General features: G+C 39.2%; 1 protein-coding gene across 4 annotated transcripts in view; it reads right to left on the reverse strand.

Annotated features, from left to right (window-relative positions):
* Positions 1-2294: 2294 nt before the first annotated feature.
* The window catches only part of fam219b (family with sequence similarity 219 member B), a 29655-nt gene continuing 7753 nt past the window's right edge, over positions 2295-24196 (reverse strand). Inside the window, exons 2-6 of one of the 4 annotated variants that reach the window (XM_048520690.2) lie at positions 22187-22289; positions 15918-16008; positions 9762-9839; positions 7785-7839; positions 2295-6840 (exon numbers count right to left, since the gene is read on the reverse strand). In XM_048520690.2, coding sequence (XP_048376647.2) covers positions 6685-6840; positions 7785-7839; positions 9762-9839; positions 15918-16008; positions 22187-22289 — 483 coding nt within the window. In that variant the 3' untranslated portion in view covers positions 2295-6684. Of the gene's footprint in view, positions 6844-7784; positions 7840-9761; positions 9840-15917; positions 16009-22186; positions 22290-24196 lie in introns of all 4 variants that reach the window. The other 3 variants (XM_048520689.2, XM_048520693.2, XM_048520692.2) reach the window with 3 other exon arrangements.

Genomic DNA, 24196 nt, shown 5'->3' on the forward strand with positions numbered 1-24196 from the left:
TTGCACTTGAATGCCAGACTCTTGTCTGCTTTAAAAAATAAGTTACTGGTCCCTTTCCAGAAAATAATAAAATCCTGGATAATAAACGAATGAAATCAGCCCACCAATTACTGCACGACTGCTTCATAATATGCACATGGACCTGAGGAGTCCATTCAACACATCTATTCTCAACCAGCCTTCCTGTTATCCAACCATTTCTTAAATGATTTACCATTTCTGCCTCCGCCTGCAAATTGACTTGCACATCCATAAACATTCACATTTGAGTCCTTTACGTTACAAGAACATGAAGCTACACAGATCCCCGAAGGGTTCTGCAGAAAAAAAATCACTACTTTTAATGCATGTTGAAAACAAGAGATTTCGCTCATGTGGTTATGACATTACTTACAGCCTTTGCTTCCCACTAATATTGTCAACTTCAATTCTGCTCATTAGGTGGAGTCAAATATTTGAAATAATTAAGTGAACCTGAGTGCTTTCACTAAAACCACTGTCCAAGTTAGTCACAAAAAATTAACTGCTCTGATTAATCACTTCATCATAAGATGAATGTCTGATACTCAACACTAAACCTAAAAATGTATTGGTGCCCACTTTCTACATTTTCACATGTATCCAGGTGAAAGTTATTGGGGTCATTTCCAACTTCAGTTAGGTCACCAATGGGTCACTACCTTAAGAGTGTTGAAAATGCTTCAGTGTTGTAACCCAAGGCATAAGTCTCCCAAAGCAACCGTGTGGCATTTTCAATTTCTTGCCTGCACACTTGAGAGAAACAGGCAATCCATTGTCCAACTGGGAGCAGCAGAGTTCTGAAGGGTCATCTGACCCAAAACGTTAACCGACTTTTTTCCTCACAGATGCTGCCAGACCTGCAAAGCTTTTCCAGCAACTTCTGTTTTTGCTGCAGTTAACTTCACGTTCACTCTTTCTCTCCCCACAGATGCTGTCGGATCTGTTGTATTGCTCCAGTGCATTTATTTCAGAATATATAGTACCCTGGGGTTTATTAATATGTGCTGGGTACAAGAGTTAGTAAGTTAGTGATCTGGCACAAGGCACGAGTTTAGTCCCATAAACACCAAAATAACTGTGGATGCTGTAAATCAGAAACAAAAACATAACTTATGGTAAGAGCTCAGCAGGTCGGGCATCATCTGTGAAGAGAAATCAGAGTTAATGTTTTCGGTAGAGTGACTCTTCCTCAGAACCCAAATGCTGTCAGACCTGCTGAGCTTTTTCAGCAACTTCTGATTTTGTTACTAGGTTAGCCCCACCTGGAGTATTATGACCATGTCTTGTTGCAGCATTTTAGAAAAACTGTGAAAGAGGCCAAGTGCTTACCTTTGTTCCGAATACATCTTGCAGAGGGTGCAGAAGAAGTTTACAAGACTGGTCACAGGGGTGAGGAATTTTGGACTAGAGAATGTGGGGTTATTCTCCTTTTGAGTTTACAGGGCTGCCAGGACTCGGACCAAAATATTCAAATCATGGCGACTCTGGACTGAGTAAATAGGAAGAATGCTACCATTGTCTAAGGATTGAGAGCAAAGGAGAACAGATTTAAAGTAGTTCGTAACAGGAGCAAAAATACAGAAGTGGTCTGGTTTGCCTGAGAGTATGATGAAGGCAGGTTCAATCGAGGTGTTCAAAAGAGACATAAGACTGACATTAGAAAAGGAAGAATAGGGAGCTAATGGCCTTGTGGTATTAGTGCTGGGTTGTTAATACAGAGAGACATGCGATGTTCTGGGGATCGGGGTTCAAATGGTGGAATTTAATCCAATGAAAATTTGGAATTAGTGATCTAGTGATGATCATGAATACATTGTTGATTGTCAGGAAAAACCCATCTAGTTCACAAATGCTCTTTAGGGAAACAAACTGCCATCCTGGCCTACATGTGACTCCCGACTCTCAGCAATATGGTTGACTCTTAGACTGCCTGGCCAGGCCAGTGACGACAATATCCCATGAATGAATTAAAGAGAAATATGTGCAAGGCCAAGGCTGGGAGCAGGAGAACGATACTAAGCAAGATGCTCACAGAGCTGGCACAGGCTCAATGAACCAAAAGGCTTCCTTTGACACCTTCATAACAATACTGAGGATGCTTTCCAAACACAGCAGTTCATTTCCCAACCCAAAGATTCCAGATAGCAAATTACATGGACCTCCACATGAAAGCCTTAGCCTTTCTGACGCACGTGGCTTGCTGCATCCTCTTGGCATCTCAAAAGCACAGGACAGGATCAAGTCTTTTAAAGCATTCTTTATTTTAATCTGCCATACCAATAACATACAAAAAAAATGCAATTTAATAAAATGTAGTTAACTCTATGTATTGCACAGGAAGAATATTTAGTCTTTATATTTTGCATACACCGTGTAAATTGAAAACTAAAAGACGGCTTCAGAACCAGATGGCCATGTGGCCCAGTGCATTTTCACAATCCATTGTAGTTTCCAGAAAATATAACACAACACACAAGTCACATTCAATTTTCTTAACTATATCTTCAATGTCCATATTCTGAGAAATGTTATGGGTAAGGAAGTGTACAAAACATTAAACTTCCTTCCATATAACTTTTTAAGCTTCCCTTTTCTGTATTCTTTGAAAGATTACATTTAACAACATGTAGGTGTACAGCAATACAACTTTTCAGGTAGCCAAATTCCTCAAACTTATCTTAGTAATGACAACCATGGTAGAATGGTGAATTGCATCACTTTGCTTAGAGATCATTTCTGTTTTAGTCTGGGAAGAAAACGTTACTAAGTCCCCTTACTGTATAATGAGCTAAGTGTTCCAGCTCCCCAGTTGAATTACGAATGAAATACTCATAACATCCATGCATGTTTGGGATGCTATCAAGTATTTTAGGAGAGGACTTGTCCAGTATATTTGTAGTATTTTTCAATGTCTAAGCTTCTGCACAATAAAACCCACGAATTATTTAGGAGCATTTGGATAACAACATTAATAATGGATGGTAGTTATCAACAGACAATCAAAGCTCCAGTCACAGACTCCTATTCGTCGACAGCATGCTCCATTTGGCAGCCTAAGCACAAACGGTTGACACTAACTCCTGCCAACCTACACACTCTTTCTTCCAGTAACGTCTATGCTTAGTTTACCACAGTAAATGTAAGAGACCTGCACATACAGATGCATCTTGAAAATACATTGACCAGTACACTGCACTGCTCCTAAACAAGAGAATGCAACCATCTCCAGAATAAAGATTGAACTACGATCACACCAAGATGCACCAAGTAGCTGTTCCAGAAATCTAGCAGTTCATATTCAAACTTGGAGAAAGGCAATCTCAAATGTTTCAAAAACATTGCCAAAATCATAACAGGTTTTTATTCGGATAACTAACACAAAGATTGAGAGATTTTGGCAGGCTGTCCTTGGAGATTTACAGTACAGCACTAAACAGATGAGTTGAGGTGGATGAATTAATTTAGAAAATTATTAAACTTTGAGTATTTCAATACCACCAAGTTAATACAACTTAGTTTGTAAAATATTAATTAAATCCCCTTAGCCAACATCACAGTTTTCCAACACTAGCTTCAAATATTTCTCTACGGTGATCTTAAACTATTAACTATAATTAACTAAGTTACAATATATACCAGCCACCAAAATAAACAGCAAACAGAATTAAAGTTTAACTTTGTTTATATAAAATGTTTTGCTGCTCCTGGACAAAACAATTAAATAGAACTAATGGACATTTAAAATAATCTTATAGACCTCGGCAACACCTCACGTGTATTCCCAAGTGCAGGGAAGTTGTATAGTGTTCAGAGTTTCTGAGTCAAATGCTCTTTGAATTTTCTGCCTCTCCCTACAATTTCTACTTTCTACTAATATTTACGGAGTGACCTCAAAGCTAAAGAAACAAGGTGCTGACAATTTCATTATCAAGGCTGTGTGATGCTGACTTGCTTACTTTCCCTTATGCTTTAAACATTAAGTGATCTCCAGTTACTAACTATTAACTCTTTAATTAGTCGCAAAACATACGAGCAGCTAAAAACCACAATTTAAGATGCTCAAACACAATAACACCAGGTATATATTGCATAAAGTAACAAGTAACTTTGGTAACTTATAGGCAAACTTCTAATGGAAAATTAGGAGTATTGATGGAGCTGGATGAAAGAATTTTTAAAAAAATTAAAAATCCAGACTTCACATGGTGCATGCATTATGTAACTAAATCGAACAACTGAACTGAAGAAACAAAGCATTAAAAAAAAAATTAAGCTACATACCCTCAAAACAAGAAGGACCAAGATGCACATTTCATAACTGCTCAATCTGTTAATCCTCATAATAAATGTTCCAATGGATCTCTGGAGCAGAGACGATTCCTAGGTAGTAAAATTGTAACAGACTGAACTATTACTTTAAACAAGCTTCTGGACCTCCTTGTAGCTCAAAACTGGCTGTAACGTCAAAGAAATTTAAAAGTACGTAATCAATATTTTAAACCAAGAGTGACATGAAGAAGAACAGCAAATGGCTTAAGAAAATGGCAATATTCCACTACAGGATACTGACATGGACAGTCACTGTACAGCCTGTTGGGAGTAGCAAGTGCATCTCACTACAAACAGGTCAATTTCATTTGGTTCAAGTTCAACATTTAAGCAAAAGTGCACATAAACACAATGCATTCAGATAAAGAACTGACGTAAGAAGACTAAAATCAAACTGCATCAAATGCTGCTGTCTTCAAATTGAACAAACCAGACACAAATACTCTCAGTACCTCAGAGAAGCCTCTTTCCTAACTAATCAGTTGTAGTAATTCCGATGGTGGGATTGAAAAAGCTGATCTCTTTGAAATCATAGCCGCCTCATACTTAGTGGCTAAATCAACATAGTATTCAACTGCATAAACCCATTTTGGAAAAAAAAAGTGCTTAAAATCATTGAATTTGAATGTGGATTACAACAGAATCAAAAAGCCAGGCTGGATAAACCACTCCAGAGATAGCTTATTTTCCATTACAATTTAATACACCTCATGTCACTTATGTGAAATCACGAGATACACCAATAAAATCCCAATCAATTAGATTGTAATTAGAAGATTAGCCTCTACCCCCTCAACATTCAATTTAACAAGTTACTACTAACAGCAAGTAATCTGTTGTTGTCAAAAAGCCACCCAGACCAGCATGGATGCAAAGTTACAGTAGATGGCTAGCAAAAAAAAACAATGCTTACAGAAGCCAAACAATCTGTCAAATAATGCCGTGCAGTGCCAAAATTTGCAGATGAAATTTACCTTCCATCTGGCTATTTCTTTCACACCACACGAGTTTAGCAAGAATGGCTAATAAGCAGCTTCCCAATTCCCTGTCAAAAGCAGCCCAACTATTACTTATAACAAATGATGTCCTCACACTTCCTCTCACACCTGTTCTGCCCTCTTCGCCACCCCATCATCCTCTGCAGAAAGACCTACCATGTTTTAATCACCTTTAATGGTGAATGTATCAAAAATAAACTTGAAACTTATTTGAATGGGCCGAAGTGAGAAGGCAATGAGCTAATTTACAGAAAATATTTTGAAGTAAAGGGCCCAACAATTGAGTCTCCAAAATTACTCAAATAGTTCTAATTTACTTTTACACAATTTTGGAGCTAAACATTAACATGATCATTAAGAAATCTTTGTTCATATCAAAATAAGAACCAATACTGGCCATATTTCCGTAATGCCAAATCAAGCGTAGTTTAGGTGACTAAGTGACTAAGCTACAGCCTTCATCTGATGCTGATGCCCAATGCATATGATCTACATACAAAGACTGCAACTCAGGGCAGATTTTAGCCATTTTCCCCAGTTGCATTTCAGTACCCCACTACTGCCTGATGACCGAAAATAAGTCTGAAAGTTAGATTTCTCTTCAGAGATTCGCTGCACCTCCCAAAACCCAAGCCCTCTCAGCTGTGTTGACTGCCCAACAGGAATGTAGGCTAGTAACAGAACAACTGTTTTTCCCACCTTCCATTCCTAGCCCGCCCACTAAATTTACTCCTTTCTACGGAATAAAATGGTGCTGCCCATTAACATGTCAGCATCTGTGCAAAAGTACCAATTTCCAGCATCTGTTGTAAGACCACAGAATTGGAGCAAACAATTTTTAAATTACCTAGAAGCACCCTACTACAACCAAAGTGCGCAATTTCACTGTCAACCTTTGTGTCCAGTCACATTCTACTCGAGCATTCAAATTTCTCTGCTTCAAAAGGTTTCCTTCCTTTGGGTTCATCAATAAATGAAGGGAAAGGTCAATTCAGTTTGGCTGTGAATTTCAAGCCAGTATTAGGTAATAATCATCTAATGATGCCACTGGCAAGATGAGTAGTGTAATGTGGAGAAATTAGTAATAGCATTTATATGGTCATTTCAGACATGAACGGGATTAGACCAACTTTAATGCAAGTGATCAGCAATTGCAATGACCTTAATAACATTTTTAAACAGGATCCTATCGTACTAATGTCATTTCTCAGTTTATAATCTCTTTTAAACAAGTTCAGCCAAAATATATATATATTATATACACAATATATATATTAAAAAATTTAGTTGCCTAAACGGGAATTATCTTTTGACATGGTGGAGGGAGTAGCAGTAGTTACTGGACAGTACAAGAGCTTTCTGTCTGGCAGCAAGCACAGGCTGACGAAGTAACAGGCTTAGGAGGAATGAGGTCGAGATCTTCATCATCCGGTATTTCGTCCAGATGATAGCCATCTTTCAGGAGCTGACGGTTCAGGTCCTGATTAACTTGCTGCTGAAAGAGAGAATGGCCAAAGAAAAACAAAATAAGTGGTCAAACACAATATCACATTTGCAGCAAGAGCACCTCAAAGTACAGAAAACCTGATCAACTGGTAAAAACAATATACCTCAGATACCACAACATCTGAGAATTTATGCTGTAAATAAAGTATAACTGCAGTGTGTACAGTCCCCGCATTATGGCTCTATTAATTAGTGTGTTTTTATATTGATGTTAGGAGGTGCATTGATTGTTTTGCATAGATATTTTGAGGAATTTTGATGTTTCAAAGCTTCACTTGGTCAGGGCTTACTGTGGTTACTTCTATCTCGATCATTCGGAATACTTGATCAACTCCTGGTCCCACAGGTGCCAGGTACTAATAGGTTTGCTGCAGTACAGGGAACCAAGGGGACCTGTAAGATTTCTGCATCCGACACTAACTATGTGGTGAGCGATATATAGAATACAGAGTTGAGAAATTTTTAATTTGGTATTTAAAATGTATCGCAATTTTATAGATGTACCTCTCAAACAACAGATTGGATATGATAAGGACGCACACACATCAAACTTGTGCGAGCGGCTACATGTGCAAGTGCAACCAGAGTGACTGAGCTTTGCAGATTTTCCTCATAGGAACGCCATTTACATGCTCCTGTACTGCTCTATCCAGACTATAACTTCCAATTGTTTCAGATGTTTTTCTTTACTTTCATATTGGTTTGCCTCTTGATGGAAATTTAGCATGGCAACCCCAAAATGGAAAAATGTGCGTGAACAGAAGCACTGACTTTCAGCTCCACCCCACAGCCCACTGTGCACAATATCCATAAAGCCACTCTAGAATAGCAGTCGTGGCAAGTTATCCCGTAAATACATCTGGGAGCTCCCTGCAACGCCTCACAATCAACTCAGTTAATGAAGTAAAATAAGCATGTGGGTCAGCTCACCTCTGCAGAGGAATAGCCTGACGAGGAATAATACTTCGACTCAAATTCACCATCACTGGAAAAGAACACAAAGAGACCAGCTTGCAGTGTGCAAGATTAAATAAAATAACTTGCACATGGCTTTCACAATCACAGATTAGAAGTACTTTTGCTTATTGAAAAACCTGCAGTCACTGTCTGACAATGAGACATGTAGCAGCCAATTTACACATAATAAGCTCCTACAAAAAGAAATATGATTATATATAGACTTTATTTTTTGTGATGATGATGGGAAGATAAAATAATGGGGATAATTCCCTGGCTGTTCTTCAAGATAGTGCTGTGGGATGTTTTGAGTCCAACAGAGGGGGAAAATGGGCCTTTATTTAACGTCATACCAAAGAGACAGCACAACCAGCACTGCCCTCGTATCAGTTTTCTTTTTTTTTAAAACGCTGGAGTGAAATTTGATTCCATATCTTCTGACTCAAAGACAAATCGAGTGACTCACAGGTAAATTAGTCAAATCTGACAATACTAACTGGCACTGTTCAATAAATAATTTTGGCTTAACAAGTGATATCAAAAATATTCCCATCTCTGTATGAATTTTGATATCAAATTGATGGGTTTCAAACTATAAAAATAAAACTGCTACAGGAACTTGCACAGGGAATGTCGCTGAAGTTCTACTTCACTGGAATTAATACATCTGTCAAAGCTTCAATAAAAGCTGTGAAGGAAATTTTCAACAGTGCTCTAGTACCCAACAGCCTAAAGCAGTTCTACAAAGCAGGGTTTAGCAGCAATGAAATAAATAACGGTTCTCCATCAATAATGTCCTGCATCAAGCTTTGATTATTTCAACAAAGCTTTCAAAATTAAATCTTAAGTGAATTTTCAAAGCCCAGTAATACAATGCTAAAGTCAAAGACTTTACAGATATTATGCAAAGTTTTATGAAACTTTTAAAAACTGCATCAGCGATTTTTATAATCAGCATCAGAACCAAATTTACATCCTAGTTCACAATAATCCGAATGGCAAATGGAGCATACTTCAGCAATACAGGTCATGTTCCTTTCATCCATATAGGATTATCTGATCTCAGGCAAGAAGTTTGGAATAATCCTAGGATCAGAGGAGAATGTGAAAGATGCCAAAGGTCCAGTTTGAGACTAGGATTAGGCTGAAACTAGGGGTACACAGGGCAAAGCAAGACACTTATTTTAAATTAATTTCATTCTGAGATTTGATGCCCATCCCGAATTTCACCCGAGAAGGTAATATTACGCTCTTACAGGCAGAGTACCTTATATTTGATACCCAAAACCCGATTACCCAGAAACAGGCGTTTTTATCATCTTCCATGCAATTTTAATTGAACAAAATCTTTATAACTAATTTACCTGGATGTGGCTAACCACTGCATTGATGTGGTGTAGTTCCAAGCTAGTTATTGGCTTTGCTGCTGTACCCTACGCTCCAAAAGACCCTTGACCACGCCCAACCTGGATTGATGCAAACTGCCCATTGCCTGAAGGAAATTATCTAAAATCCAGCTCAAGGATAGTCCCAAGAGTGCCAGATGTGAGGTACTGGACTTAACAGGCCAATTAGTTTACTGAGATTACTGTCATAGAAGTTTTCAGAAATAACATTGGGGAGGACACCCGACACTTGCGGACACGCAACCCTGTGAGATAACCAGTGCATTCAGTCAGAGGAAAATGCTAAAGTGTCAAAGTGTACAGAATTCATTAGTAAATATTTCCTGAAACATTCAGCTACTTGTTCTGAACCAGAATTCAGTGGGCTATAATTTTGGCCAATAGTTTTGTTCCATTCACACAGATTTTAAAATGACCATTTAATCACTTCTCAATCATCTTGTGTTTCAAGCTGGGTGGCTCATCTCATATGGACATAGCCTTTCGTTTTGAATTCTCAATCCGTACAAAGACGATAAATTGATGGTTAGGATCGAATCCTTACCTGTCAGACTCTAAGGAGACTAAAGATTCATCCGGATTTTGTTTCAGGGCAGAGTAACCTTTATTGAATTTTACTAATCTATAATGAAAGAAAGGGCAAACAGAATTAAGCTGAAATCAAAAGTATTAATTGAATACAACTAGTACCTCTTCCACTTCTCAGCTTGCAGGTGGTGGGTATGGCGTTTAGCTGTCTCTGTTCTAACAGTACAAGGGAAAACATCTGTCAATTGTCGGGCTGGTACAGCAGTGACTTTCTTTGATATTTCTCTTAGTAGTGCAGAAACACCTCTGCAGCAAAGAATAACATCAATCGTCACCATCAGCCACTGTTTTCAAAGGGCCTGGAACATGGCGGCTTTGAATGCAAAAAAAAACCTTGGAATTTTTCCAGATGAAACCGGAATTGGGAACAATTTTTAAGAGTCAAAAATCAAGATTTTTTTGAACTTAGTTAACAATTTTAGGAGTAGTCCTTTTGATTACCTTACTAGTTTCCAGTCTAATTTTGTCCAGTGTTAGAGACAGACAGGATTGCTATTTAAACTAGTCACTAACTTTATATGAGAGCAATACAATAAAATTTTGATCATTCAAATTCAACAGATGATGGGAAATTTCAGGTTGTAAAGTTTGAAAAATCATGTGAAATTTAAAATCTGGTTGATCTGAAGTTTATACATGCACTGCAGCTTATTGGCAAAAGCTCATTAGAATAGTGGAAAGAACATGCCTGATTTTGGATCAGTTACAACTTGCAAAATAATATTAATCCTAACGAGAAATTAATTATCATGAAAAAGGTTGACAAAATAAGAGAAAAATAAAGAAACAACGGCTTACCACTTATAACAATGAACAATGCAAAAGTCATCAGGTGACATGAAAGATTAGCACTTGGAACATGTCTAAAAATCTCTTGATGTTTGGTTGTTTAAAACCATTTCATTTAATAGTACAGGAGGATGCCCGAATGATGATGTCCTGTTGAGGCTGGAGTCCTTCAAGGTCGCTGCCCCATCTATTTGGAGCCAATAACTGCAGATATGGAAGGATATAAATCTGTCGCTAGGTGTAAACTGCCAATTCCTGTAAAGTAATTGCACGGAACCAATTCTGAGTTTATTCGCAATCTGATTCCTATGTTACTTGGAGGGGTCCAATACAACCAACACATGTCTATTAAATAACACAATATCGGGGGCATGCTCTTTGGAGAAGAAATGTTAATGGGTAGTATGAAAGTACCTCCTAGCCTCATTTTCACTCACTTTACAAACAGTCTTGTGGCACAGTGGTAGTGTTCCTATCTCTGAACAAAGAGGCCTTGGTTCAGGTATCACCTGCTCCTGAAGTTCGTCTTTACATTTCTGAACTAGTTGATTAAAATAGCTACATACAAATTATACTTAATACAACTTGAAGGGATGGAGAAGGGTGAAGGAGTCCTTTAAACACAGTTATTCTTGTGTTACGGTGAATTATATTTCTCTGATAGTGCTACCAATGCATCATGATGGAACAGAAAAGTGTGACATCCAGACCAACTGTAGCTAGTTTGCAAACATCAGGAATTATCTTAACAATCTCATCTTGTAACAACCTCAGAATCAAGTCTAAATCCTTACAGACAGCTCTTAAAAATGGCTGTTTGTAACTTTTTCTGACCCAGCTAAGTAATAAAGGGTAACTTGCTATTTCAAGCCAATTCCATCTTACACATTACAGCCATGGATGGAAATTAATTATCCACATGCTCTGTTTAAGACATCAGTTAAAAAAACTCAGACAGTAAAAACTGCTGATGCAGAGTCAGAGATAACACAGTGCGGAGCTGGAGGAGCACAGCAGGCCAGGCAGCATGACAGCAGCAGGAAAGCTGATGTTTCGGGTTGGGACCCTTCGTCAAACATGTGAGTTAAAAAAATCCCTCTGCTTAGTAACTTTTGCTCAGCTTACTGGCACCAAGATTTTCATGCAAATTTCCTTTAAAAGCAACTGTTAACACTGCACAAATAGCACTTGCTCAGTTCTATGCTATTTGCAAATTTCTTTTTTCACAGAACAGCTCACGAGGAAGAATATTTTGATTTTCCGTTATTGTCCTTTCCCCTTCACTCATCTCCTAAAGTTATCCTAAAGCCAATGCAAGAATGTTCCCAATGGCAAGGGAGTCCAGACCAAGGGTTGCAGTCAAACAACACAGCGTAAACTATTTAGGGGAGATGAGAAATTTTTACACCCAGAGAATGGCGAGCCTGTGGAATTTGCTATCAAAAAAGCAGTCAAGGTCACAACATTGTCTGATTTCAAGAAAAAGTTGGATGAATTACTAGATGCTAAGAGGATCAAAGTATGTGGCCAAAAAGCAGGAACAGGCTATTGAGTTAGATGATCAGCTATGACCATAATGAATGACAGATTACCTACTTTTGCTCCTGTTTTCTGTGTCTTCTACTGGGCGACAGTTGCACAGATATTTTCCACCCTTGTCACTGCTGTCTTTTCAAGCTAATTTTGCATGCTCACTCCCCAAACTGGGATGATCGATAGATCTTCCAATTTTATTTTTTCCTAAAGATTTGGCATTAATGCGCTTTTTAACCAAACCTACCAAATAGGTTGATAACCCTTTCAGAGGTGCTACTGTTTAAAAACTACAGCAACATTGAAGCACATTTAGGAAAAAAAAAGGGCCACTGGTTACCGATTTATTCATATATTAGAAGTCCTGTATAATACATCCATTCCCGCAAGCATCATTATTCCCGGATAGCCTGCCTCACTGCTATAAAACTGTTAGGTGCTTTACAAGATTGAAACGTAACTTCAAAAACAAAGCTGAAATTTAATCAATCTGTTTCCAATATGGATGTAGAGCAGAAAATCTGCTGGTGTTGAACTTGTACAAATCACCCAATAGACCTCAGATGGAGTACAGTGTAACAGTTTATGGGAAGAATGTGAACATATTGGAGAGAGTGTAACTTATAAACATGGTTACAGGGGATGAGCAACTTCGGTTATGAGAACAGGGTAAAGTTGGGACTGTTCTCCTTGAAAAGAAAAATAGTGTAGATACTTTCCAAAATCATGAACAGACTAGATAGAGCACTTAGGGAGAAACGACTCCAGCTAGTATAAGGAACAAAAACAGAATGGCACAGATTTAAAGTGAACTGCAAAAGAAGCAAGGGTGAAGGGAGGAAGAACTGCTGGATAAACTGGGACTTCTTTCCCTGAAATGTAGGGGGTTAAGGGGCGATCTTCTGGAGATTTATAAAGTCACGAGATAAGGTGAACAGCCAAGGTCTTTTCCATAGGGTAGGGGAGATCAAAACTAGATGGCAAAATTTTAAGCTGAGAGGTGAAAGATTTAAAAGGGACTTATGGGGCAACTCTTCCACACAGATGGTGTTCATTTAGGGAATGAACTACTGGACGAAGTGGTAAATGCAGGTATAGTTAGACCATTTAAAAGACATTTGGACAGGTATGGGAATAGGAAAGGTTTAGAAGGATATAGCCCAAATGCTGGCAAATGAGACTAGTTTAGCTTGGGAAACTTGGTCAGCATGGACAAGTTGGACCAAAGGGTCTGTTTCTGTGCTGTATGAATCTATGACTCTAGAGTGTGGCATAGTGAAGGCAGATTTAATTAAGTCATTAAAATGGGTATTGGACAATTATTTGAATAAACATAGTATCCAAGGGTATGTGTAAAAAGGAGACTGGCATGAGTTAATGATGCTCATTTAAACAGTCGGTGCAAGCATGATGGGCCAAATGGCCTCTTTCTGCACCATAGACTTCTGTGAATTTGTCAGTCCATCTTCATTAAGATCAACTTCAATTTAAATAAGCTGGTGAGCTGAGAAATTTTTTTTGCAAAGTTTGTGAGCAAGTCACGTTAACCAGTGTTGCCAAGCAAACTATACACTACAGCGACAGCATCAGTTACATGATTAGTGGCCGAAACATGATAAACTAAACTAAAACTGAGACCCAACAAGTCAGGCAGCATCTGTGGAAAGAAAACAGAGTTAACGTTTCGAATCCGGTCACTCTTTGTGTAACAGCTACACAACCACTGTCTGTACTCTAACATTTAAGGGCATCATGAGATGTTTTGCTGTGTTAAACACCTTAAATCTTGCATTCATTTACAGGGTCTACAAAACTAAAGAAAAAGGCACACTGATCACAGATCAGGCCACATTTACACTATAGCTGTAATCTCAGTGCAACATGGCATTGTTTCATGTCGATACGACAAACTGATAACCCAAAGTTACTGCTTGACAATGAGAGTTTCTCTGTTCATGAAAAAGCCACTCCAAATGAGCACGCAATTCTACTGAAAATGCAGCCCAGGAGTAGCATACACTTTGCTATCTTGAAGCTCATTGTCAATTAGACAAGCTTACTTTGTTGTATAAAATATTTCCCTTAATACATCAACCTTGCAACTTAAAAAAAAACTCAGAATCCCTACTGGGTGAAAGCAGGCCATTAGTTCCATCAAGTCCACACCAACCCTCTGAACAGCATCCCACCCAGACCCAGACACCAGACCCTCCCCCCCCCAGCCTCCCACCCTATCCCTGTAACCCTGCACTTCCTAACCTACATATCCCCCCAGACACTCTGCGCAATTTAGTATGGGAAATCCAACCCACCTGCACATTTTTGGACTTTGGGAAGAAACCGGTGCGCTGGAGGAAACTCACGCAGACACAGGGAGAATGCGCAAACTCCACACAGACAATCACCCAGAAGCTGGAATCAAACCTAGTTCCCTGGCACTGTGAGACAGCCGTGCCAACCACTGAGCCACCGTCCTGCTCAAATGATACCCACTCTTGACCACCAAGTTGTTTTTTGGGAGAGGGTGCGGTACACGCAGGTAAGAAATTTTAGCCAATACATTATTGATTAAATCAACAACAAAAAGAAAACTAAAGGCAATGCTTATTGAGAAGTCATGAATGTATTTTGTGCAACACTTACAGACTTTAGATTTGTCGACAAAATGCACAGACTACCATTTTAACTCTGGACATGCTGCAATCATTTCCCAGAAACAAATTGCAAGGACTGTGATTTTTAAAAGCATATTATTACACATGGTACCCAGAATTAGAGGTGGCCACCTGAATGCTAAGAAAATAAGTCACTTCAACTTTAATTCTTGATCTCTGCTGACTTATCTGCGATATTTCACATAAACTAGTTTTTTTTAATAAAAATTGCCAGGAGAGAAACTCTTCACCATAAGGGCAGGGTTTTTGAGCCAATCCAAAAACTACAGAAACCTGGCTATTCCAGCAATTCTTTAACTCTCAAAGATCACTAGCAAATTCAGCTGTCCACAGAGACCTCTACATTCAGGACGGGAAGGAAAAAACAATAGAATTGTGGATCAGCAAATATTGTTGACACTTACATACTTAAACACATAAGGCAGTGCAGCTAATTCTGACCCTTTCTGCACTAATTTCAGTTGTTAATACACACGCTAATACCAATAAAAATTGGAACGATACCTTCAGGACTGAAATCTGAAAATACTTTTCTGTGGAAGGCTGGACTTTTCCACAAACGGTAGTTATTCACTAATTTTAAATCTCTTACGAACAGGGTTATTCTGATCTAAAGCTTGCAAAGGTTACGGGGTAAAAACAGAGATGTGAAGTCAGGTCTCAGAAGAGTCTTGAGCTTATGCAATGGCAGATCAAGCTTGATGGCCTTTTCCTATCCCTTTATGCTTATGGGGCTCAATGGCCTATTTCTACACATTAATTCTACACGATTTGGAAAGGAACTGTGAAAATGTCATAATTCTAAATTTGATATACTTTAAGAATCTCCAATAACAATGCAAAGCTGGCAGAATGACACTCCACATTTATTTACGCAGGCTGGCACAATGATCAAAGTGAGGTGCATCATACTTATTAGACTTTGTTATATTTGAACACAGGTCCAATAAACGAAAAGCCAAGATGCTGGACATTGATCCAAGTTGCAGTGCATAACAGCACTGCTTTTTAGGAAGGAGGAGACTTTAAATAGGAGGAATGTTAAATCCCAGAATACAAACTCCTGTGAGGGCACAAGGATAAAGGCAGTGCAGGAACACAGCAGAATTACTAACCTTTTTGTGCCCGATTTAGGCTGATGCAAGATTGGTCCTCCTCCTATTCCTTTCTTCTTCAGGGCTTTCTTGGCTAGTTCCCGATGCTTCTCTATGAGGATCAAGACACAGCTGAATTTAATTTGAAGAAAGGTACAGCGCTTCATCAAAAAAAAGAACAAAGACTTGAAACCTGAGAAGCATTCAATGCAGGGAAGAGTAAATTCTAAACAGCATGGAACAAAATAAGAGCAAACATCCATTTTAGCAGCTCAAGACTAGAACCGCCGAACCCAAAGCAAACATTATTTAATCATTCACACACTGATGTGCATGGCTGATATCATGCTTACAATTAGTAAACTTTGAACAAAGGTATTTTTGAAGCTTTTGCTGTGAACAAGTTCAATCCTTGGCCAATAGTAACAAGAAAGGAGCTCCAAGCGTAGCATTGGATAGATTCACAATCTTTTTGTTTCCCTTCACTAGCTTGTTTTCTTTTACACACTCAGTTCAATAGTCTTGCGCTCTCAGCACTCAGGTTAATGTGAATGGGGCTGTATTCTGAAAATAACAAGTTCATTTAAATAACTACCAGTAAAACTTATCACCTCGAGACTTCTCACAATGATCCCAGAATTCTGCCGGAGATTTTCTGGTCGGTTATCTTTCATCATGGGATTTTCTTTCCCCTGTTGGACATATTTGGAGAAACTGAAAAACACAATCCTTTATCCAATCTAAACTGTACCTTGGAGATCAGCTTTGCCTGCTTTGAGCATCAATGCAGCAGATTACTCATGATTTCCCTGTCCCAGCAGTGAAGCCCCACATTCTGCTTATGACAACATCAGGTTTGCAAGTTCAAGGCCATCAGAGCTTCAAAGTGCACCTTCAACTCCACAACAATTGAATCTGAATAGGTATACCAGATAAAAATGAACTTTGGGACTTCTTTACAGAACAAGACAGATCCACAACAATTATCTGAGAGCTAATGAAACAAGACAAGTGACACAATGATGCACCAAGTGTCAACGACCCCTGTCACTTGCCATATACTTCCCAAAGAAGATACTAAACCAACTAGTTACAAAGCCAAAAGATTTGTAGATAGAGTCAAGATACACATCAGTATTTATCTGACTGAGTAATGGAATGGGTTTAAGGGGCTACTGAAATGACTTCCTCTGGTGTTTGTGTTTCCAGCACAATCGTTGCCAAAAGATGGTTAAGGCTAATTGACAAGTTCTCAGCATGTTTCTGGTCCGGCTGATTGCTGATTCTGTTTAAAACACACACATTCCTCTGCTACCAGATTGCCTGCGTGCAAGGAAATGGCTAGCATTTCACAAGCTCAGAATGTTCAAACTGCTTTAAAGCTAAATATCTCTGAAATGTGATCACTGGGCTAAGGAAATGTATCAGTTGTTCCTGAAGTCATCCATAGACTGCAATAAAAACAGCTGCTTTATCCTGTAGGAGGACCATGCATTAGGATAAATAGGGAGGCCTTCTAGCAGTGACATGATGCTGGCAAAGACATGGCCAATTTCAGGTCAGTCATCAGTTCGATGAAAGGCTAGTCTTTTCTTTAAATTATGTTTTAATATTTTCAAACAACTGGCACTTCTTAAAACTACTGAGATAATACTATGGCTTCAACAGGTGTATTTTGTCTTTTATTAAAATGAAGAAATGTCGGGGTATAGAGCTGTATGCTCATACTCAATGAAGTAAACAGCTTGTGACGCCTTGGGTTTTTTTTTAAAAAGCTGGAATAGAAGCAGCCTGAATAGGTAAGGTCAAGCTCCCACAGAATCAAGATTTTTAATTTTAGCTTTTAGTTGCTGAGGTCTTGAAGCTGGATGTGGAAGCTCTGACATTCCCCTCTCTGTTACAGCTAAAAACTAGGGTTCTCTTCCTGCTACTAGTATTGCATGTGAGACAATCTATTTTACTGAATTTGCCTTTGCCAAGTTGGGATGTTACTATATTAGATCAGTTGATTGGTAGTAAATAATAAATATGCATTATTTTGTTATGCATTTTTGTAGAGTTATAGTTGAGCCAATTTTTCTTTTAGCTTTATTTTGTCTTTATTTTAACCATAGTGTAAAAAGTGTGTTTTGCTTAAAGCCAAGTCGTTTGACCAATCAAATTGAATCTGGAATGCAATGCCTTTACACTTACCTTTAAAATACGTAACACTCAAAAAAATTTGAATATTTTGATCACTATACAACGATTTTTTAAACAATTTTTTCCAGCAAATGTTCCTCAGACATTAATGTCACATGGCTGCATTTTCTGGTTGGCAAGATGTAATGAATGGTGTGCCACTGGGATCAGTGCTGGGGTTTCAACATTTTCTAATTTACATCATTAATTTGGGCAAACAAATCAAAGTCATGGTTACTGAATTTCCTGACAATACAAAGATGGGCAAAGCCAAAATCTATGAAGACAACATAGCGAAGATACAAAGAGATATGAACAGGTTAAGTGATTGTGCAAAGATCTAGCAAACGAAGTATAATATGGGAAAATGTGAAATTGTCCATTTAGGGAGGAATAATAAAAAAGGAACATATTATCCAAGTGGTAAGAGACTTCAAAGCTCTAAAGTGCAGAGGGATCTGGATGTTCCAGTGCATGATTGCACAAGACCACTATGGAAGTACAGTAAATAATTAGGAATGCCAACAGAATTTAAGAATAAAAGATTTTACACTAGTTAAATGAGAAATTGTTAAGACCACATCTGGAGAACTGTGTACAGTATCGGTCTTATTTGAGGGAGGTTGTAAGTGTACCAGACGTAGTTCCGAGAAGGTTTTCCATGCTAATATCTAGAATGACCAGGCTGTCATATGAACAAAGCTTTGACAGGCTCGTCTCGTAAACGCTGGGGAGGAAGGATCAAGAGGCAAGACTTAGAAAATCTTCAGAGACCTTGATAGGATGAATGTAGAAAGGATATTTCCTTTTATGGGAGAATCTAGAACTAGGAATCAGAATTTAATACAAAGGGGTTGGCCAGCCACAGATACTGCTGGGCAGAGCTTCAGTGGACCACACAGTGCTCAGCCTGAAAAATCTCAGCAGTGGTAGAAAGTCAACAGACGTGGCAGCAACCAAACCTTCCACTCTCACATTACATTCCACCCTAGGTCACAATCCTTCCACAAACACCCACCCATCGGGATTCAGAGGGGTTCACATCCAGGAAGGCACTTAGTTGTTTCTACTATTCTCCTGTACAAATCAATCCAAAGGCAACTACTTTTTCAGGACTAAACCATAATCTTGCTTTGGGTGTGTGTCGCAATGGATACACCCTGAAGGTTTAAAGGATCTTTTCACTGGTGCAGTAGTCTTAACTTGACAATTATTTTTCTATTAATTCTTTGACAACACTTCTCTCTTCCTTCACAGTGGCAGTGTGGAGAACTATTACAATTTGAGATTATTATGAGCACATCCTACATCCCATATTAAGATACTTGTGCCTGGGCATAAGCCTGAATAGTGATTTTCAAAAGCAAAATCTTGGGAGATAACTGGTGCTTAAAATCTAAATGCAAAGTTCTTTCAAGAGACCAAAGTAATAGACAATTTGTCAGATACCTTTGTTATTCTGGACAGTTCACACTTTGGTAAAATTTGCAGATGTCTACAGGTGCTGGTAAGAAAATTTTTGAAAAACAGAGTGCAGGTAACAAAATTCAGTCAGGTAGCTGTAGACTATGAAAGCAGTTAACCATAGCCTTTGTCAGAAGGGCTGAGATTCACTGAAGCTGACCAATGTTGACATATTCCGCATTTTTGTCACCTATACCAGGAATCCACTGTCATACTCAGTACACTTTGTCTCCATGTGTACAAGAAATCGAACCAAAGATTATTCTTGCTGAGTGCTAACTCTTTCTCCTTCAGAAACACTAAAGGAGAACACATGCAAATGTAAAGCAGATTCACTGTTAGACTCCTGGTTCCTTCGACCCAGCCAGCAGTGGGAGCAAACTTCCATAAGAAGCTAACAACCAGACTACTCTTCGATGCTACTGATACCACAGGGCCGAAGTACCTTCTTGTAGCAAATGCGAAATCACGTGTAAGTCAACATCATTAAATCCAAATTTCCCTCCTTACCTGACATTACTCACACTGGAACGGACACTGTTGTTTCTTCACAGCTCTAGGGCAGTATGCCGGAATTTCTTAGCTAAATTAACTGACAGCACAAACACAGGGACTGCAACAACTCACGAAAGCAGTGCCCAGCCACATCCTCAGGGTAAGGCAATAACAGAGTTCATCAGCCATCCGACCCTCCCTTCTGACATTCAGAAAATTAATATAACCTGTGTTTGTTTCCTACCACATCAAACTAATTGCCAACTGGGTGACAGTAGTTTAAAAAATGAACTATTAGAAGACTTTGTAACAAGAGTAGCTCACTCTTCTTCATTGCATGCCCCACTATGTTTCATATTTTAGCTAACGGAATAGTAGACAATCTTGTACACTTGTCCAAAATTCTGCAATTGATCCCTCATTCAGAAAAGAATCTGATACTCTCTGCTAACATTAGGCAGAGATTCTCAGGACATCTGTCTGCTGTTAGCTAATCCATCAGATTCATTTTGTAATCCTTACAGGGACATAACTTTGCTGTTTCATAACCCACCATAGAGCTGCGAAAGCTTTATGAGCAATGACGAGCATTGTATTGCACTGGGTCGCAACTGTGTGGTGTTATACATTGTGCTTTCATTAAGTGTTACAAAGGCGCTAAGATTTCTATCAGGAAATGTTTCTTGAAAGTCAGAATTGAAGTCAACAAAATCACTGAGGTATCCTATCAATGTATTGCAGCACACTTGGTCAAATAGCATTGTCTAAATTAGGATGCAACGTCTGTTTCCATGGGTACTACAAGTGATAGACAGGGGAAAGGAATTTATATGTGTTACATCCCTTGAATCATGAGAGCTCTATGCTGGGCAGTACTTGTGTGCAAACTGTTGCCAACAGAGAACAGCTTGCCTGTCAAGGTGGTGTTTGGTAATACATATTTTTAATTCACTTGAGGATGTGGGTGTCGCTGTCGGAACCAGCATTTATCGCCGACTCCTAGTTGCCCTTCAGAAGGTGGCGGTGAGCTGCCTTCTTGAACTGCTGCAGGCCACCTGCTGTGGATTGACCCACAATGCTATTAGGGAGGGAATTTCAGGATTTTTGGCCCAGTGACACCGAAGGAACAATGATATATTTCCAAGTTAGAACGGTGAGTGGCTTGGAGGGGAACTTAAAGGTGGCGGTATTCCCATATATCTGCTGCCCTCGTCCTTCTAGGTGGAAGCATTCGTGGGTTTGAAAGGTGCTTTCTGAGGACCTTTGGTGAATTCCTGCAGTGTATCTTGTAGATAGTACACACTGCTGTTACTGAGAGTATGTGGCGGAAGGAGTGGAAATGTTTGTAGATGCAATGCCAATCAAGCAGACAGCTTAATCGTGAATAGTGTCAAGTTGTTTGAGTATTGTTCGAGCTGCACCCATCCAGGCAAGTATTCCATCACATTCCCGATTTATGCCTTGTTAATAGCGGACAGGGTAGTCAGGTGATGAATTATCCTCTGCAGTACCCCGGCCTTTGACCCCCTCTTGTAGCCACTATGTTTAGATGTTGAACCCAGTTGAGTTTCTGGTCAATGGTAACCCCGAGGCTATCAATAGTTGGGGATTCAGTGATGGTAACGGCGCTGAATGTCAAGGGGCAGCAATCGGATTGTCTCCTATTAGAGATGGTCCTAGCCTGGCATATGTGTGGTACAAATGTTATTTGCCACTTGTCAGCCCAAACCCAGATATCATGCAGATTTTGCTGCATTTGAAAATGGATTGCTTCAGTATCTGTGGAGTCGCAAAAGGTGTTAAACAATGTGCAATCATCGGCAAACACGTTTGGCTCGTTATGGTGTAATATCAGACTAACTGCATCAAGAATCACGCTGACGAATGATCATTTGTGTACAATACTAGAGGGCTGCCAGAATACATGAAAATGCCTGCAGCAGTCAACTGCAAGGGTTCACGCACAAAGAATGATCATGTGGACACGATAGTAGAGAACTGTCAACACATAAAACACGTGTCTTGGCATAAGGTCAAGGAGGATGAAAATTACAACATGCATGGTAACTAATCTGTAACACTGTACAGTTGGCACATTGGCCAGAATTACCCATAACAACAACAGGTGATAAAATTGGCCTGCGACTCACGTAATTTGAGATGGATTGAAGGAGTCCTGGAGGTGGTTGCAGGCAGTTTCCTCGTCTCTGGCATCTTGAACACACTGTCATTTTTCCAGCTTTTGCTGTGGCCCTTTCATAGGAACAAAGGGGTGGAGATTAGAAGATTCCTTTCATTTATTTAAAACGCAGCAACATAAAAAAGGACAGGATAAGTAAAAGGAACTGGGATTGGCCATTCAGTTTCATCAAATCTGTGACTTCTGGTTCTCAACAAAGAGATCAGCTTCTCCCCACCTACACTGTCCAGTCCCCTCATGATTTTGAATACCCAATTCAAAGATTAAAGTGAGCTCAATCACTTATACAGTAAGCATCAAGACGAGAGGCTTGAATCCACTAAAGTAGTCATGGCACTTGTTCAATATTAAAAGCAAAACAGCATCAAGGGTCAAAAACTCAACTTTGTCCAGATAGGTGCTTTACGTCAGGAAGAGCAAATGTTCCTCCATCATCTAGCAAACCACACTAGACACAGACAGGTTCAGATAAGAGAAAATTAAACCATCAAAATTCTTAAAAGTGAAACAATTGAACAGAAGTAAAGATGCAGTCATGCTAGCAAAAAGACATGGCAAAGGTAGTGGTTGGTGGGGCAGGATCATCAGTTGGATTTCACACCAGAGGTGCAAGTCAACAATGATGTCAAATTATAAAGTATATTTTTGCAATTAAAAAATGATGACAAGATCTAGGACTATGTGCTGAGGGATGCGCTAAAGCCTGGGCAGTTGCTGCCAAGGGACAGCGGGGACAGACCACCATTGAAGGTCTTTCTGCCAAAGTATAACAAGGATCTGCTCAGTAATCAGGCCCTCTCATTGTCTCAGTGTATGTAACTAGTGTCCTTTAGGAGTAAAGGGTGTCTTTGGTTTTGCAAATGCAGGAAATGTCAAATCCTAATGTTTGTCTTTCTTGCTATGCGAAGAATGTATAGAACTATTTCAGTACTTGTGAATGGAAATAAAGATTTATGAATGAAGTATATTTCTTACAAAAAAATGCTTTTTTACATATATAAAGGCAAGATGCAGCCAAGTTTACTTTGAAAGAAAGAACAGCAGCTTCCCACACTTGCTGTTTTTTGAATCAACTGACAAAAAGTGAGAGTGTATTTGGAGATGGCAAACAAAACAGGGCAACATACAGGAAACAAGACAGCATTGATAGATGTAGAGGAAGTGAAGGACCATGGAATGCACTTCCACAGGCTCCTGATGGGGCAGGGCAGGTAGTTAAGGTGATAAAGAGGACCATGGTGTGCTTTCCTTCACTGAGCAAGATGTTGAATACAGAAGCAGGAATGTAATACTGGAACTATACAAGATATATTCGTTAGGCCACAGCTCGAGATGCATGCACAGATTTGCTCGTCACACTGCAGAAAGAACATAATTGCTGTGGAGAGAATACAGAGGAGGTTTACAACTTATTTTACCAAGGCTTGAAAATTGCAGGCATGAGGAGATATTGGAGAGTATAAGGTTCTTTTTTCTTAAAACAGAGGTAATCGAGTGGTGACTCAGTTAAGGTATACAGCATAGTGAGGGGCTTGATACAGAAAACCTGTTTCCCCTAGTGCACAGGTTAGTTTCCAGGGGGGACAGACTTAAGATGATTGGGAGAAAAATTAGAGGGGACAAGAGGGAAACATTTTCACCCAGAGGGTGGTGGGTGTCAGGAATTCACTGCTCAGTTTTGTAGTTGAGACAAAAACTCTCAACTCAGTGACAAGAAATTTCGACCTGGCCCTGAAATGATGTAACCTGCAAAACCAAACAGCAGGTTACAGAAAGCAGGATTCAAATGAGTGGCTAGTTTATCTGACCATTGCAGACACAATGGTTGAACGTCCACTTTTTTGGTTAGAATTTTTCTACCGTTCTATTAGTATTCAGACCGAGACATCTTCTGGTCTACAAGACTAATTTGGTGATGCTGTGTCCACCATAACTTTGTGTCAACACTGATGAACTAATT

Source organism: Stegostoma tigrinum, chromosome 36 (genome assembly GCF_030684315.1).
Source record: "Stegostoma tigrinum isolate sSteTig4 chromosome 36, sSteTig4.hap1, whole genome shotgun sequence".
In the NCBI taxonomy this organism is placed as follows: domain Eukaryota; kingdom Metazoa; phylum Chordata; class Chondrichthyes; order Orectolobiformes; family Stegostomatidae; genus Stegostoma; species Stegostoma tigrinum.